At 35.5% G+C, this 19,500-nt stretch overlaps 1 protein-coding gene across 2 annotated transcripts; it reads right to left on the bottom strand.

The window, feature by feature from the left end:
- Positions 1–5,652: 5,652 nt before the first annotated feature.
- Positions 5,653–19,490, bottom strand: LOC105348146 (uncharacterized). 2 transcript variants are annotated; one of them, XM_011457462.4, is made up of 5 exons: positions 19,364–19,490; positions 18,984–19,019; positions 18,665–18,731; positions 17,894–17,974; positions 5,653–9,943 (listed from the first exon to the last, which is right to left on the bottom strand). In XM_011457462.4, exon 5 carries the CDS (start codon positions 9,913–9,915, stop codon positions 6,298–6,300), a length of 3,618 nt encoding a protein of 1,205 aa, XP_011455764.3. In that variant the 5' UTR covers positions 9,916–9,943; positions 17,894–17,974; positions 18,665–18,731; positions 18,984–19,019; positions 19,364–19,490; the 3' UTR covers positions 5,653–6,297. The 2 variants fall into 2 exon arrangements, with proteins under 2 accessions (XP_011455764.3, XP_065928888.1); XM_066072816.1 differs by having other exon boundaries at positions 19,003–19,019; positions 19,364–19,473.
- Positions 19,491–19,500: the final 10 nt, after the last annotated feature.

The following is a 19,500-nucleotide window of genomic DNA, read 5'->3' as shown; positions in this document are numbered from 1 at the left end:
TAGCATCGTTTTTGAAAGTGGGGGGGGGGGCCAGACCCATCCAAAAAATCTTGACAAGCAAAAAAGGGAAATTTAAAGTTTTCCAAAATCTTCAAAATCCTAATCCGTGGGGGGGGGGGGGGGTAGACTCAGCTCAAAAAAAGTTCTTCCCTACCAAATTTTTTTCCCCTCCAAATCATGAAATTCCTAATCCGTGGGGGGGGGGGGGGGGGGGGGCGAGAACTTCAATTACTCATTTCCTAATTTTCATACCAATTTTTTACTAACTTCCAAAAAAGTGGGGGGGCCAACTCCATTATAATTCATTTTTTTATATGTAAATTTTAAAAAATTTGCTGCTGCGAGAAAAAGTGGGGGGGCCAGGCCCCCCCTGGCCCCCCCTGATGCTACGTGCCTGGTAAATACATGTACTTTACTTATATATTAATGTTTATGGGTTTTTTTTAAAAAATCAGAGATACCGTTAAGCAAATCTCATGGTAAAAAAAAATTACGACTTCCACAGCTATAGATGGAATGAGTTATTGACAGAGTGTATAGATAAATAATCAAATAAACTTTCTGATTTACGATGTAAGATAATCCCAAAGTGGACATTTAATTTCGATACTACCACTTTTCAATTTTGACGTAGGTTGTACGTCGTCAAATGGGTTCGAGGGGATTTGCATTGCGACTTGGTTTTTGATGTTTAAGATTTCTCTTTCTCTATAATTTAATTCATTAAGATGTCTCCGTCTCTGTAATTTGATTCAATTTGAAAAACATCTTTTGGCAGATATTGGTGGTAAACAGAACATGTAAAAACTTTAAATGAAAAACGCTTTACATTGATTTAAATTTTTACAAAAAAACACAATTGTTCTGAGACCATATCGGGAAACGGGATGATTCCCCCCCCCCCCCCTTTTTTTTAAAAAGTAAATTACAAAACTACTACAATATACTTTTTGCTTAAATTGTAATAGGCAATGAGCAATACTTAAGTTTGCATGAAATGAAAGAAACATCAATTCACTAGTATATCGATTGATATTCCAAAGAGGAACATCTCCAAATATTACGTCTATCAAAGTTGTCATATTCTTATTAAAAACTACACAAATTGAAAAAAAAAAGTTATTTAATTCTTATAAAAAATAATCAAAAAGAACTCTGCAAAAATGGATATTTTTAAGATTCAAAATTTGTAAAGTGTAAATGTAAATACATGTCGAACTTTTATTCTTTTAATAACCTTCTTCTAAAGAGCTTTGGTTTGTCCTGGTGTATCATGTAGACGTTGTTTACTATTGATTTGACGTACATTCGTTAAGAATATCGAATTCTTTTAAAATTCTTATTTCTTTTATCAATTATTTTTTTATTCATTTAAATTTCATGAAAAATATTTAAATTATTTATTGAGAAATGTAAAAAACTTGTATCTACCTACACTGGGCTGCTGCAGTATGCCGCGCATTGGACACTTGTGTTGTCTATTACCATTAAGGAATTTAAAAAAAGCAAATTAGAAAAATAAAAAACTATAAAAACAATCATATTCAAGCTCTAATTTTTAACCTTACTCAAACTTAAGCCAGTTTGGCGCAGTATAAATTATCATTTGCATTCTGCTAGATAATTTGTTTGAATCCAAATGACACATATATACAAATTATGTAAATAACACAATTGCAACTTTTCGACCCTTTTCGACGGAAAACATCCCGAATGGAGCAACATCACCGAAAATAAGAATTGTATAAACAGCATGGAGTCGATACCAATCAGTTTACTGATTGTCTAGACAGCCTTGAATGTGTCTTTTGTAATGTATTATTGGGATTATTGTAATGGCTTTTTATTAAGCGTGTCTCAGATCTCGACTGATAATAAATTATCTTGCATTTATATCAAGCTCTATAAAAAATGGTGGAAGTATCATTGACCCCTTGTAGTTCCTACTACGTTTAAGGTTGTTTTCCGCTTGTGATTCGGAAAGGGTCCAAAAAAGTTGCGATTGGTAGATAACATTCATCCAACTCTTCTTTCTCTGAAGATAGAAAATGTCATAAAAGTACGCGGCCATAGATCCTCGTTAAAGATGTTTTTATTTTTCAAAATTATATTTATACTCTCTAGATTTCCATGTTGTGCAGAGTCTAGAATGCTGGAAATGTATCCAACACGACTGTCATCTTGATCCCCGGACCAATCAAAAGGCAGAAAAAGTCACGTGTGCTGTCGGTGAACACTGTTTGGTAAGTTATACCCAGTAATCCACAGAACTCAATCGAAACTTTTTTTTTAAGTGGGGGCGGTCGGTTTGAAAAGGGGGATGGGGGGGGGGGGGGGTCTCAAGGTCTGTTTTTTAAGGAGGGGATGTTTGTCAGGAGTCAGGAGAATTTGACGTGTGGATGGGCTACGGGCTTACGATGTACGATTCTTAAGTATGATTCCCCCTTTTTCTTTCGGAGATTGATTGCAATTCATAGCTATGTTGAAGCTGACGGGATTGAAATCAATTTCGTTAATTTTTCTTTGTTTTTACGATCAATTTATTACTTTGAAAGAAAAAAGTAAATATAAACAATAAAATGCTTTCTTTGATGATTCGTACAGGTTATACAACAGATAAACAACTAGATTTCGGACTTTACGAATGAGTAAACAATGTTCTACACGAATGACGGCATTCTAGCTGCAATTGCTTTCATGTTTCTAACTACCATTTGCGTTCATGAAGTTATGATGCATAATGTGTATACATAGTCTGAGAATATAAACAACAAAATAAAATAATTCAATCTTTATTACCTCACAAAGACTATGAAGGTAGCAATTACTGCAGACAAAATTAAATATACGTCAATTATCTATTTTTTTTTTCTTCAATGTTTGCTATCTTCGTATCAGCATGATGATGCAATGATTATATACGGCAGATGCTTTAAAGGCAAATAGAGCAAGAGTATACCATATAAGGTATGCAAACATTGTTTGGCAAAGCTATAGCCCGGTTCTCCTTTGTACGACTTGCACTTTTGTCAAAGTTTTCAGTAGTGAGAAGGGCTTTAATGGTACTTTGTCTCAGTCTAAAGGAGTAAGGTTGACTTCAATCCATAAGACACTTTTTACACTCTAAACCGATCTCGAGCAGATAAAGTGATATCTGTCATTTAGTGTAATATTGAAAAACATTACAATCTATTCACCATGTGGGTCGTTACATGTTATCGAGTCAAATATTCTGAACTTTAAAATCAATTAAAAAATTTATATTGCCAATATTTTCCCCACTTAAGTATATAGTTAAAGAAATGTTTTGTATAATGCCTTTACTACTAACTCATTATGCACATCTCTATATATGCGGTATGATTTTTTTCAACATTTTCATCAGTGTATTGAAAGTACAGAAGGCGCTTAGGTCTATATAAACACTACGACTTTTTGTCTCCGATTTTTTCATCATCAATATTTATCTTCGACGAAAATTAAAAAAAACAACAAATACCCTTTATTAGCAAAGCATGTTACACGAGCCGCATTGTTTTCATAATTTGACTTATTATATAGTTATAAAAGAGCAGCGCATAAATCGATAGTTTTACCGTAAATTGAGCACAAAGAGTCAGAAAAGCTTCAGTAACGGGAAGCGGTATATGCGAGTTTTAGATTGTATAATTACCATCACTTAGCTAAATGAAAGGAAGTTGCCAAAATACAGTGATTATCAATCAGAGAGGGATATGTAGCTATATTTAGCAACGCTTTTAATGGAAGTGGGTCAGATATTTCTCAGACAGCGTCTTTCATAAAAAGTATTTGTGGAAAAAGATTTAATCTCTATTCATTCATTCATACTCTCTCTCTCTCTCTCTCTCTCTCTCTCTCTCTCTCTCTCTCTCTCTCTCTCTCTCTCTCTCTCTCTCTCTCTCATTGTATGGCACTGTAATATATTATGTACAAGGAGAGGACATTCTAAGTTTTTGGAACTTGTGTCCAATCCTTTTGGCATTAGTCAATGAAATATATTCAACTCAACTCTCTCTCTCTCTCTCTCTCTCTCTCTCTCTCTCTCTCTCTCTCTCTCTCTCTGACAGTCATTTTGTATTTTATATATTTGACAAAATCAAGTATAGCAGGAAGGACACAAAGAAACGTATATAAAAATTTTCAGGTATATATCTGATTTATATTTTTTTGTCTTAATACAAGATTAATTTTTTCTGAATTTGATTTTCTTTTTTTTTTGTAGAAAGTGCGATTTCAGATGTTTCACAACGAAACCAACACATACTTTGACTCGGTGGTCCGGTCGTGTTCGCCCTACACGTGCCCGTCCGCAGGCGAGGAGGAACACATGGCGTGCATGAATCATAACAGGGACTACATGTTCAAGGGCTGTTCCCTGCGCAGCTGTTGTAACGATCGGGACCTGTGTAATTCTGGATCCGCCCCAGCTTCTGTACTGTTATTGACTGTAGTACTACAGATTTTGTTATTGATCACGTGAGACAATTAAGGACTGGGACTGTTTCAAGTGCTAGTTGTCATCTTTATTATAATTATTTATTATTAGTATTTATATGAATAAAGTGTGTCTCTGAGAGAGAGAGAGAGAGAGAGAGAGAGAGAGAGAGAGAGAGAGAGAGAGAGAGAGAGAGAGAGAGAGAGAGAGAGAGAGAGTTTTAACACATACTTGAACATTCATGTTATATATGCGAAAATATTGTTTTGATATGTACTTGAATAAATAATATAGAAATGTTCATTGTATTAAAATGAATATTTTTGTACGTTAAAAACTATGAAGGAGAAAAAGGTTGAACATTTTCATTTGTTAACATGTTGGTTCCCTTAGTTATTAATGCATAAAACTTCATTTAAAAATCTGATAGGAATTATTAAAGCATATGTAATTACTTTAGAAGCGAATTTGGTATACATGTATTTGCTCTTTTTTTTTTTTTTTTGGCAAATCAAATTTTTTAAAATTCCAAATCAAATCATATTTTTAGATCTGTCCATGGACAAATCAATGCTTCGATTATCAAAACTTCTTGAAGCTTTTTCTCAATATAAAAACCGACTTCAATATTAATTAATTATTTAGACTCGAAATAAGGGTAAGACTTAGTGTCAAGACCGTTAATGGATTTAGGCATCAAATGAACTGTATGCAGTAATAACATACGTACAGCTTTAAAAACTTTAAGAAATCTTAGGTTAAGATTAAGCAACTTTTTTGATAGCAAAAAAATCAATTGCAATGGGACAAAAATTGAAAGAAGAGAAGAAAGTACATACTAAAAGAATGCATAAGATCTTTATATAAGTAAATAAAAATTCACCATCACACCCCCCCCCCTTGTCCGAAAAAAATCAAAAATTATTTAAGGATTTCTTTTCCGATTTTTGGCACTTCAGACCGACGTTAAATTGCTGTTGGGCACTGTCTACCTTAGATCCATAGTTTTGACAAATGGATTTTTCATATCTTAGGTTCTCGCGTTAGAAAGGTCAACTGCAACCTTTGCTGCAACGTTAAACTGCTATCAACTCACTGACCAAATGATAGATAACGATGCTACTTTGTAAAAAAAAAAAAAATTCTTGCATGATATGTCTGTTTCTAACCTTTACACAAAGGAACAGACACCAACATATTGACAAACAACTTTATTTCCGAGTGCTGGTTGTTTACAGGTTAGGCCAAAAGTTTGTAGACAAAATTAAACGTATAAATTTAATGAATATGTCGGATAATCATGAAAGTTTTTTTTCATTTTTCTTATCAACATCAAACGGTGCAGTTTTATCGTATATATATACATACATGTAGACATTCACAGGATTGCTTATAGCACCCAAAAAAGACCTGAATACAATCAAACAACAATATAACAAACCCAGCTGTTTGCTGGTCTTCATTGAATCATATAGTCTTATTAATAGTATTTCACAATTTCATCGAATAAGTAAATCTTAATGACATCAAACCTCAATAATCGATTGCGAAAACTTTCTTTCAGTGTGTGCAGTGGTGACTGATTTATAAATACATTTAATTAAAACAGAAGGAGATTGAAAGTATTCGTAAACTTTTAAAGGCAATAAAATTTGCCTTCTCCATTAATGAACGGTGAACAAATTAATTTGCTGTCGACATTCGCTGAGACGAACATGCATGCATACTAGTAAACCATTAAAAAAACATAACTTGCACGACAATTGTACAGTCTATATGTACGGACTGCGAACGCAGAAAAATCAACATTTCAGAATCACACATGAAACATGAAAGGGCGTTTATTCTATTCCTTCAATAAGTTTAGCGATTTCTTTCTGCTCCTCGGAAAGCTTCGGTTCCTTTTCTGCAACAGGCTGGGACTTCTTAATGTCTGTCGCTGGTCTCTTATTTCGCAGGTTGTACCCTTTCTTGTGCTTCACCGTGAAATGGTCTCGCAATTGCATCAGCGATCCCAGTGCCTTTCCACACTCTTTACACACAAACTGTTTCTTCTCCTCCTCATTATCGCTCTCCTCTTTCGAGTCCTTGTTTTCGTCCGAAGGTTTCTCCTCCACGACCCAAGTTGCATTTTCGACGACACTGCCCTTACCTTCGGGCTTTCCTCTGTCATCGTCCTCTTTCGGAATGTCGAATATCGGGAGATCTTTTGGAGCTTCCGGTTGTGAGACTTCATCCGGTTTTACGTCGTCTTCTTTGTCCCAGACTTCATCTTTGACGATCATCTTCATACTGATTCTCCTCTCCCACTCCGTCTCCTCATCGTCTGCGTTTTCCTTGGAATCATCTGCATAGCTTTCTTCTGTATTCGACGAAATATTGTTAAGATTACTGGGTTCTTCAACAAATTTTCTTTCCCTTTTTCCTTTGTCGTCTGCTTGATCAAGAACGCGGTCGTCTCTAGCAGACGTTGACCTTTTTCTACTATTCCTCCTGTCTCTTGAATAGGATCGAGATCGGGATCGGCTTCGACTTCTTCTATGACTTCCGTGACGTCGAGACGAGTATCTGTCACGTGATCTGCTTCTCTCACGGCGTGGTGATCGAGATCGCCGATCATATGACCTGGATCTAGAGCGTCGTCTTTCCTTTGACCTTGAACGATGCCTGCTCTCTCGCGAATCTCGTCTTCCACGCGGCGACAAATATTCGCGATCTTGGCGACTGTTTTTGTCGTTCACAAGAGATGCTTCTATAATATCGCTATTGTTTTTAACGATTACTTGTCTGTAGCTTTCGTCTCCTGGAGGATATATGTCCTCGTCTTCATCACGAGTTGGGGTAGCGCAGTTACTCGATGGAATACTGGAATCCTCTTGGGACCTAGCTCTGTGATCTATATTCATGCTTTGCTCAGTCGACTTTTCTCCAGCAGAAGGGTCTGCCCTACGCGGTTTCTCGTCTCTTCGATCATGGTCGTCTCTTGACGAGACTTTGCGAGATCTTGGAGAACTTCTTCTGGACCTCGAAGAACTTCTTCTGGACCGTGAAGAACTTCTCCGTGATCTTCTCCGGGAGGAGCGACGGTCTGGGGATTTTGAAGACGAGCGATGGTGGTGACGATACTTCTTATGATCATACCTCATGTGTTTCTCTAAGTGATACTTATCTTTGAAAACGTCTCTACATAAATCACATTTCAACATTTCTAGTTTGTGCATTTCGCAGTGTTCTTTAAAAATCAGTTCATCGACTTGTTTGTCGCATTTGTAGCAAGTGATTTTCTTTGAGTGTTTAATCAAGCGATGAGTTTGCAGCTTCTCTCCAGATTCGAATGCTCGCTGACAAATATCACATTGGTACTTAGGAGGAGCATGAACGTCATCCGCATGGCGATCCAAGTCTCTTTGATGCCAAAAAGGTTCACCACACAAAGGGCAAGGATACTGGGCAGTGTGAATAAGATGAACATATTTAATATGACGGAAAGCGTCTTCGTCCGTCTGTGATATGATGTAACAACTCTTACATCTCCATCCATGCTGAACAGGAAAGGCAGGCGATGGTGGCAACACTGTACAGGGCTTTGGAACGTTTATACTTCCCATGAACCCATGAGAATGGGCATATATCATGTGCATTTTCCACTCCTGTTTGTTTCGGAACATGTCGTGACAAGGTGGACATCTATAAGGATCAAGGTGGAACTCTCGTCCATGCTTCGTGTCCAAGATGTGTTCCGTCCATTTGGTCAAATTTTCGAAAGTTTTGTCACAGATGAGGCAGCGATGGCTGTAGTTCCAATCCATCAAGTCATCGAAATAACGATCGATATTATCAACATTTAGTTTAGGATTATCGTAAGGATTGGTTACGACTGGCTGCACTGGCTGCGGTTCACTTGGCGGCTTTTGGCGAGAAGGAGAAAGACTAGAATAAGACTCCTTGTCTTTTCGTTTCTTTTCAGACGGCGAACGTGAACGTGAATGCGAACGTGAAGGCGATCTTTCTCTTGTTCTACCAGGACTTCTTTTGCGGACTAGATTCACTTGTACGTCTCTGTCAGGACTGGGTTCATCACGACGAATTGGTGAGAGACTTTCATCCGACCAATTGGAGTCCTCTTTCTTCTCCACAGTAATGGACCTTGCCCAAGTTTCGCCGTTATCTTCCAACCCGTCAGGCTCGGTTTGGTACAACTGTTTGGTTTCCTGGGATTCTTGACGGCTAAGGTATGGGTAACTGTCATCGTTGCGATTCTGTTTTGTTTCTTGGGATTCTCTACGACTAACGTATGGATAATTGCCATCGTTACGATTCTGTTTGGTTTCATGGGATTCTTGACGACTATGGTATTGATAACTGTCATCGATTCGATTTTGTTTTGTTTCTTGGGATTCTGTATGACTAAGGAATTGATAACTGGCATCTGTTCGAATCTGCGCGGACAATCCATTATTCGATCTTAAAGAATCATGAACGGGTGCGGAGTTTTCGTATCGGCTATCACTTATACGACTAAATGTGTTCCGATCGTGACTTTGCGGGACAGACTCGCCTAAAAATGCTTTCCCTTCTTCTAACACCTTTCTGGACTGCTGCAAAACGTCTTCATATAGAAAATCATCAGTAATATCATCTGTCTTTTCGGGGTCCTTACTGTTATCAGCTAGGTTTCCACTCAGAATTTCATCAAAAAGATCGTCAGCAGGAACAGTTACATTTTCAGGTGTTGCGTTATTTGGAATTGGATCATCGTCTTTATATTTCCACCAAAAGTCTTTCTCGGCTAGTGGCTTGTCATCAGTGGTATCACCTCCTACATCAGGTGCATTCGAAAATAAATCGATTTTGGATTTTGGCGCTTTTCTATTGTAAATGTCCCCGTCATCATCGTCTGAAGATTCACTTTGGTTCGTCCAGTTAGAAGTGTCCCATTTGTTTTCAGACTTGAGTTTCTTCCATCCGGATTCCGCGCTCTTAAATCTATCGGCTTTATTGATTTCGGCCGCCTTTTCGGTTTTATACTGCTTCCATCTAGCGCCGGCACTCTCGTACGAGTTACTATGAGCCACGTGCTCATGTTCTCGTTCGAAATCTCGGCCCTTGCGATTATACACTGGTTCGTAGTGGTCATCTTTCTCAGGTTTTCCTTGAAGTCTCGGATCACCACTTTCAGCATTCCTGAACGTCATTCTATGGTCCCTGGGATCACTGTTCCTAGACTGCAACCTCGGATCCCGGGAGTTATTCTCTCTCGGCTGTAAACGAGGATCTCTACTTCTACCATCCATTCTAGAATCTCGTGTGTATCCGGGGTTTTTGCCGGTCCTGTTTTTGTAGCCCTGTGTGTGTTGGGCATTGTCGTGCCTCGATCGAGACTTCTTTATGTAGTGTAGTGGGTCGTTGTCGTCGTCAGAATCCGGGTAACTGACGATGGAGGAGTTCTTTCTGGACATGGTACTGGTTCAAACCTGTCACTTCATCCTACAATACATAGAAACAACCCACATAAGTACAACAATCAACGGAAGTCAGTTCTGTAAAATTATATTTCTTTTTATAGTATACCTAAATATAAAAAAAAGTTCGTTTCTCCTAAGTGATAAATTTATCCATAACGTTATTGCATGGCGCGTTCAATTTGATTTATAGATGTATGCACGCTTCTGCCACTTCGTAGGTTAAACTTAAAAGTCTTCTGGCTTTAGAGTTTAAAAAAGTTAACAATTCAGAATTTTTTAAATAATTTTTTAAACTGCTATTTTAATGCGTCGGATTGCTTTGTTGCAACGTGATTTGATAACCTATGTTTGTTATTTCATTACAAATTACTGTAATCCGCTTTTATTCGGGGAGATTAATTTTCGCAAACAAATAAAAGATACATTAGATACATCTGTCAAAGTTTTCTCACACGCAAGTAAAAATTGGTTTACAGTACGACATACTGATCCTCTAAAAGTACGACATACTGATCCTCTAAAATAAAAGTTTTTAAAACGAAAAAAAAACCCACAAACTTTAATATCTCCATTTCAAACACTGCTTATCATAAATGTCCAGAAAACGCTAGAAAAAACATCAATGTTGACGGAATTGCAGACGATGGAAAAACTGTCAATCATGACGTGGAAACTCTTCTAGCAACACGTGACTTGCTTGACGCCTACCAGGCCTATCGTGTGTATCATATTCAGCCTTATTCGTTTATTATCAAAACATTGTTAAACTTTGTTTTCTGTGTTATTAATTTCATTTTCCTTGTTTAACATGGAAGTCTTGTCAAGCTTCAAGATCGCCCTTTCCTAATTTTAATGATTACCTTCCCGGGGTTTTGAATTTTCTCCACCATCTTTTCAAAAGTTCAAAGATTAATCCCTTTTATTTTTAAATACAATTGCAGCTTATCAAAAAGAAACAAACAATTAAACAAACAAACAAAAACAAAACAAAAAACACAATTAAGTTTTTGAGAGGCCATGGCCTCTACGATTACATGTATTAAATCACATGGAAGAAAATTTGAACCTCTACTGATCAACGAACTCTTTTTAACATTGATATGCGATTCTTACCTCTAACATGATAAAAAAAAGAATAATAATTATTGTTATACTTTCATGTTAAATACTGAAATCTGATTGGTTAAGACGCAGTTAATAATATTTACTATTACCCTCAGCGTTAGCAACGCACTTGGCAACGGGTAACATTAAAAAATATTACATGCGCGAAAATTATGCGCGTACGGTTCGCTGTAGAATTCACCTTATTCCTATATAAAGCAGTAAAAAAAATTTAAAATTTTTAAAAAAGACATTCAGTATAACAAAATAAATAGTGCCTGTTTGGGAGGATAACAGTTGAAATTGACACCCCTCGAAAACCATTGTCAACCTCCGCTTCGCGTCGGTTGACAATGGTTTTCTCGGGGTGTCAATTTCAACTGTTACCCTCCCAAACAGGCACTATTTATATAATATACTTTTACGTAATTAAATAAGATACTGCTAACATTACACTTGAAGGCAACAAAACAAGACAGAATGACGGACAAAATGTGCTACTGTTTGATCTTCGCTTTCGAAAAAAAAATTTTACGTGCAAGTTCACGTTCATTCATATTTTTGTTAATCAACGTGTTGCCTATACTAACCATTGACCGTTGATCTAATCAATGTGGTCTTGCATAAAACTTGATCCAAAATTTCAAAGTATCAAGAAAACACATAGCAGAATTGTAAATTAATTTGCAAGGTTTCTTTTTCATTTCCTCGTAAATCAAGAATCCCCATTTATTTATTTTTTTTCTCTTTGATAAAATTTTGTCACAATATTAATTAGCAACTATTCGATCCTTCATGTTCAACACAACAAAAAGCATGACGCATTACCCTATCAAAAATTGCGCAATAACTCTTTTTTAAACAATGCCTAGTTGAATGAACTGTTTTGGTTTCTGTTGTGAGCGTGAAATACATTTTTGTTTACATACATAGAGAAAAACCTAGAGTCGTTTCTGATTTCATCTCTAGTTTTTGATAATTTGGGCAACTGCAGACAGAAATTAATGAAATTTTAAACGATGACGAATGATAACCCGGTAGTATCTACAGATTGTCCTTTTTCTGTTTGTTGCTTGGTTTCCTACCATTATCTACCGTTACCATAGCCACCGCCAAAACGCAGCAAGATCAAACATTTAATTTTTCCTGCAAACTAAATAAAGTTGTATCATTATGTTTTTGATTGCATGATCAGATTTTTTAAAATCGCAATTCTTAATTGTCGTACTATTTAGGTTTATGTATCACACTTTCATGCGCAAAATTGTGTTTTGTGTCTATAACTGCGGCATAGAAAGCTTTTTGAATCTTATTTTTTTCCTCTGAAAAATCAAACTAACAACAAATGCAATCATTAATTTGGTCAGGCAGCGATGATTGATCTTTCTGAACTTCTTTTTCTTTCTTTCAACTGTCTCGTACGTAAAGCTTGCTAATGACCAAAGATGTCATCAAGATGGAAGACAAGCCATTCGGAGGAGCTATTTCTGGAAACAGCAGACAGCTCCTAACCGTTCATACTTGTAACCGAAGACGATACCGGGGTTGAGGGCCCTAATGATAAAGACTGCGCAGCATCATTAATTTTGCCTCAGATGTTCATCAAACAAGAATCTACAAAAATATCGCTCACTTGTTATTAGTTCGCCTTATGTTTAAAACCTTGATAAGGGTTCGCTTAGTTTAATCCATATTGCGGTAATAATAATTCATTCTTCCATTTCCTATAGAACTTTTTTCCCCTCTTTCTCTATTCAATAATTACATGCCCCACATTAGGGCAATAACATTTGTTTTGTTTATGCTTAGTTTTTTGCTATTTTTTTGCTATTTTTTTGCGATATTTAGCAGAATATATTAAACTAGTTTGCCATATAAAAAACATGATGTTCCTATAAATCAAGTATACCAAATTGTTTACAATTTTGTTTATGCTTTAAATGTTATGCTTTTTCTAGAAATGTTATTCAACCAAATTCGACATGTCTATTGAATTTCCAGCATTGGACATACTGAATATAAGATATTTAGATGCATGACGGGATATGAAAAATACACTGTACATATCGTATCTGTGTCGTGTTTTTTTTCGCGTGATTGCAGAACGGAGACACTCTGTAACCTTTTCTATGTACGCATATCATTTTTATCCGGTTTTAAAACTTTTTTAATTCAACAACATCGAACATTATTTCTGCGTTAGCTACAGGTCTTTAGCTCCCGGTCTGTAAATATTTGGATGGACGACGTGGTCGTCCCTGGAGCTATAAACCTGCAGCTATTTCTGCGTATATCAAGTTTTGCAATGTGACAGTACTCGCGAAAAAAAACCCCGCAAAACTGAATCATCGCTAAAATAACTCGATGTATGATATTACAATTTTTTTCAAGTTTTCAATAACACAAATCTATTGTGAGCGCCATTGAAAAAGTTAAATGTGGAACAATATACCGATTTTCTGAACTATCATAAGAATATTTCTTTTAGACTTTTCAAACATCATTTTAGTCTTATGACAGGCAGGAGAGGAATATTTCTGAATCAGTTTTTGATTAATTAAAGGTGACCTCGACCAGTAAAGCAAGGTGCATTGATTCTCAAAAAGGCATCACGCGGAGTCTGCGTTATGTAAACAAACAACCCTATGATGAATTGAAAAAGATGGCGTGATTAGTTAAAAAATTTGCTTTTATCCAAATCAGGCATCGAAGTGCTCTTTTTCCTTTGTTATTAAATATAAAATTAAACCCCCAAGTCGAGTTGAGCCGCCATAATGACATTGCGTGCAAGACTTCCCTAAAAAATCAAACGTCAAGGGCGCCCCGGTTTTATTTATAGCATTTTCCATTAACTTTAGCGCCCTAGTTATGTGCGAGCATGCAAAGCGTCGAGACACACCCTAATACATATCCTCTTTGAGCGGATCAATCAAGAAGTGCAGAAACATCGGGGCAACCCAACCGATCAGTCCATAAATCTCTATACTATAAAATATTTCGTATCCAACTCGTTGTGTGTTTTCTATTTTCACCACAGACACACAGCTTTTCAATGAGACCAATAAACCTTTCACTCAACTTTACGAAAATAAAAGTCATATTTTAAGGCAAACTGGCTTCTACAATTTTCTGTAACTGTATAGAAATAATTTAAGATGAAAAAGAAAGTCTAATTATGAATCAAACTTCGATGATTTTAGATGCATGTGATAGATACCTCGAATCGAAACTCCTCTTTTTTCGGAGTAGGATTTTGATGTATTTGAGTGAGGTTTTCTCGTTTTATTTTCTTTAGTTTTTTCATTGCTTTTCAAGATTTTTGGGGTTTTTTTGTGGGGGGGGGGGGGGGGTTTATGGGGGGGGGGGGGGGGCAAGTGTGCCCCCCTTCCCTCTCCCACATTAGAAAACGAAAATACGTTCCTGCACCGTGTTATTCTTTCCAGCTTATAAGAATTAAAAATCTTTAACACAGGGAATAAATGAATTTGAGAATGCGTGGTTTAGATGTTGCAGTGGCGTCTGAAAAAAAAATGAAAGTGGTGGGCTAGACTTATCTTTAGAAATCTTAACAAGCAAAATAAAGGGGGTAATTCCCTAAAACAAATGGGGGCAGCTTTCTGACACTGTAAATTTAGGAACAAATATGTTTTTTTGCGAGAAAAAGTGGGGGCTGGTCCCTACCTGATGCTTAATACCTGATACTCCCATAGCCCCCCCCCCCCCCCCCGGTTCCGACGCCTATGTGTTTAAAGTGGAATATTGAATATGTCAAATAGCAGAAATGTTCCTAAAAGTAGGAAGAACACTTAGACCAAATATATAGTACTTATTTATTTCTGGAGTAGCATTACGATTACTTACGGAGCTATTACATGTTTTAGAAAACGAAAGTGTCCCACGTCGCCGCTGTTTCCTTTATACAAAATTTGGAGGAAATAAGAAAGTAGAAGTTCTGTATAAAACTTTGTTTTTGGTTTTCCTTGGACAATAGTAGACTGCCAGACCTGTTCAACACGTCGCTATATCAACAATCATATGTTTTGTTTAATGTGCATGCTAGGACTTTATCCAAAATCAATATATTTGAGGGTTTTTTTTAGATTTATTTGACAATTTTTCATAAAATTCTTAAACACTTAATCTACTTATACTTATGCGTATGCCCAATATGGTTGCACGCACCGCCAAAATAAATCTCTTCCAACTGAGAATTAAGATCATAAGGCATGCACGGATAAAAAAAAGTTCCTAGGCAACGGGGTCCGAGAAATAATTTTGTTGGCTTATTTTCAGTAATTTTGCAATGTGAATTAAATAGTTTTGAACGTTCATGATGGTTGGGACACCCACTCCCTTCTAGATCCGCGCATGCTAATGCAGTATTTGCTGTTTAATTCTCTCTTATTGACTTTAACCTAGTGGGCCTGAAATAATCATCGTTTGATACATGTCCAGTAAAAAAAAAAGAAAGAATTGACTTTCGATTTTCAAACACTGGCGATGACCCTTTCACTGATCTTTTTCACTGACATTGACCCATTGAATGACCTTGACCTATCAGTGACATTAACCCTTTTACTAACATCAACCTTTCAATAACATTAACCCTCTCACTAGCCTTCACTTTTGACCTTTCAGTGACATTGATCTTTTCACTAACCTTGACTTTTGACCTATCACTGACATTGACCCTTTCACTGAACTTGAATTATGACCTTTCAGTGACATTGACCCTTGCTCTGACCCTGACCTTTCAGTTACATAAGCTCTTTCACTAGCCTGGACTTTGACCTTTAAGTGACTGACCCTATCACTACTTTTGACAATTCAGTTACAATAAGTCAATCATTGACCTTGACTTTTGGATTGTCAGTGACATTGACCCTTTCACTGACCTTGACTTTTGACCTTTCAGTGATATTGACCCTGTCCTTTCAGTTATATTATCTCTTTCACTAAACTTGACTTTGACCTTCCAGTGACATTGACCCTATCACAACTATTGACATTTCAGTTACAATAGTCTTTCAGTGACCTTGACTTTAAACCTTTTAGTGACATTGACACTTTAACTGACTTTCACTTGGCTAAATATCTTGTCAAGTTTTGGTTATTTACAGAGACTGACAGAGACTAACCATGATACACCATCTTCATAAACATAAAGATTGTGTTATGAGAATGTGGTGTTACCTTTAGGATGAGTTTCTGTTCCATTTTCATCATCGTGCATGTCTGGTTTTTATCCATTGTCAATAAAGGATACCAATAAATTTGATTTTATTGTATTTTGGATAAATGGTTTTCTTGCAGGCTCCAATGTTTTGGGGTTGTTTTTCCTTTTTACATTTGAAATAAAACTCCCTTCACCAGTTTCTTTAAGCAAAATCAAAGATTTTTCTTATGCCATTTGTTTTATATTTTAGGATAGCTATGGAAGATTAAATATGAATATGCCATTAAAAGTGAAAGTAAGTTACTTCGACTGTTGACAATTATGATCCAAAAATGTAAGATTGAGGAAAGCCATTCCTATTACATTTACATGCTTCAAATTATTAACCATAAAAATTTAAAATGGGTTATTATTGCCAAGAACTATAATTACTGAGTAAAAAATAAATAGATTCCATTAATCACAAAATCATTACATCCACTCAAAATTATTTAAGCTTTTTTTTCTGCGTTTGTTCACTGTACAAAGGACCCATATCGTAAAGCAACGAAAAAGTAATGTTTGGCATTGTAAAACAATCGTTGCAATGCCTAATAGTGCTTTTCCATTCAAACTTTACACTGTTAATCTATCTTCTTCATAATGTCTCATCAACAAGATCTTTATTTTCCTCAAAAGTTATCAAATTTAATTGATTCACACATAAAATTTTAAGAATTTTTTTTAAATCAATAAAGGTATAGTCGGCTGCAAGTACTGCAAGTCTGTAACATTTAACACTGCACAAAACTATTGTAAAATTATCAGTCTTTGTAAAAACAGATAGGTCGTCATACAACATAGGATCCAAATTTTGATGAGGATTACTTATGTTGTGTCTCTACAAGTCCTTTGGACTACCTAATAAGAACCGAGTTAATTTTTTGTGACCTAGTGATGGGGGTAGCATCCATTTTTCTCAATAACTGATTCAACCTTATAGCTTATCAAATGCTGCGCAATAAACTGCAGAGTACAAACAACCATGTCTTCGTTATGTTTAAAATATGAGCACTTGTCTGCCCCTTTATCATACATATACCACTACAAATAATGTGATATGAAACTTTTATTATCATCATTATTTTCAATAATTTTTTTTTTCAAATTGAAACTAATAATAAAATGCATGTGTATCATTTACGCTTTTTAAAATTCAGTTTGTGAATCAAATAATGTCTATAGTGAAAATACTTCAATCAAAAGATAGATAACTCTTAGAAAATTCGGTGCTCATAATTATCCTCTATACTTAAATTTGAAATGTTGTGTCTGTTTCAACTTCATTTAATTCTCCTACTTGGATATTTATCAAACTTAACTTTCATTTACCTAATCAGAGAATAGAATATTTTTTCTTAATCATAAATTATCATTTTCTTTGTTTAAATAGAATAAATTTTAGACTGCCAAAATATCATGAAATTAAACTTTGGGATTTCCCCCCTCCAAATATGATGCAAATACTATGTGACAATATTTGAAATGACAATTTCTAAAACATTGTCTTTTAGCATAAATGATACACTAATGTAATTCCAAAGGTAACTTTTTCAATATTTCAAATCAACAAACCTTTTGTACAAAATGTCATAATCTTCTTCTTTTTATATAATTTTATGAAAACCAGTAAAATTACAGAATTCTTCTCACTTTTTTCTATCTTTTTTCTTCTGTCTTCATCTGTGCCTTTCAAATCTTCTCTCTATCTCTCGGTTCCAGTTCCCCTTACAACTACAAATAATACAGCATAACTGTTGACTTGAGGGTATAAATGAAATTTTCATAACATAAAAAATACATGATCAAATAACTAAACCTACATGTTAATGTATTTTCAAAAATAAACTTTGAATATTAACAAAATTATCTACAGTTTGAATAAAAAATTAATAAAATTGAATAAAAAAATGGTATTTTGTGTTCATTTTCTTTCTTTTATTTTTGGCACAACTTAATTCACATCTTGTTGAAGAAGATTGACATATATTTTCAGGGGTTTTTCCCCCCCCCATTTTTTTCCCATTATTTCCATTTTTTCCTCAGTCGAAAGGGGGTGGAGTGGGGTGGGAATGGTGGTGTTGATTAGCTCAAATGAAATGAGAAATGTCTTCTTAAATGGCAGCGTAATTATTCTTCTAACACTATAACTCTATGACTTAAGGTGTGACCCCCCCCCAAACAATTCAAAATGCAAAAAAGATATGTTGCATGTTTTTACAAATAAACCTGCAGACTACTTAAAGTCTGGGCACAATTTAATATAAAAGTATATATAAATCAAAAAAAAAAAAATTAAAAAAGTGATGGGGGCTGATTTTAAAAAAAAGAGAGAATACTCTGTACAATCAATAAAAGCCTTAAGCACTGTTTTCAATATGTTCAGAGCATAAAGCATCTGTAACAATTTTAAGACAATCTCACATAACAGTTGATCTTCTTTCTCTGCTTCTCTATTCTTCTGCAGTTGATCCTCTCCTCAGTTCTTAAACTGAAAAAACAAATAAACTCAAAACTATAGCATCTGTCCTTGCTCTTTGTGGATATTGACAATGTACATAGTGACATTTTCCTTATCAAAACCAGGGAGTTCAGATAGTGGTAAACTGTTTGCAAAGACACAGTGCATTATTAATATTATGCAATACATATGCCTGTAAACTTGCTATGTAAATGAATGTTGCATACGGTTCCTCTATCCTTATGCTTCTCTTTTGATTTAAAAAAAAGAGGAGATACTCACAAATTTCTCTGTTTCACACCTTGCTGTCCAAAAGACCTGCAATGTCAACACATTATCCTTGAGAAATGAACATCAGTTAGATAACCTTGACCTTCCCTTGTCACATAACATAAACATACACTGCATACGTATAGCGATATCATTAACTATTCATTAAGAAATACCGTCGACACAATACAAATCTTAACTGTGAATAGAATGGCTTTAAGACGACTGTCATTCGTTATTTTGTTCCAAATTAAAAATGCACAGTGAAAATTCGGCCATGCACGCGGTAATTTATCAGAGGACCATATGCTCTTCGATGCACACTTGTTTGAACTAAGCATGACCACAAATGTGCATCATTAGTACTTTTATATGCTTACTATAGTTCTTACCTGCTTAATCAAGTTGTCCACTCTAATGAAAAGAACGTTAGAAAACCTTGTCGAGATTATTGAATGTTGGTTGCCGTTCTTACCACATCAACCGGAAGTCTGCTTTATCCAGAATCTAACTACCAAAATGAACTTCG

Source organism: Magallana gigas, chromosome 10 (assembly GCF_963853765.1).
Source record: "Magallana gigas chromosome 10, xbMagGiga1.1, whole genome shotgun sequence".
Lineage (NCBI taxonomy): Eukaryota > Metazoa > Mollusca > Bivalvia > Ostreida > Ostreidae > Magallana > Magallana gigas.
The sequence above is the reverse complement of the archived record's forward strand: the minus strand, read 5'-3'. Positions and strand labels throughout refer to the sequence as shown.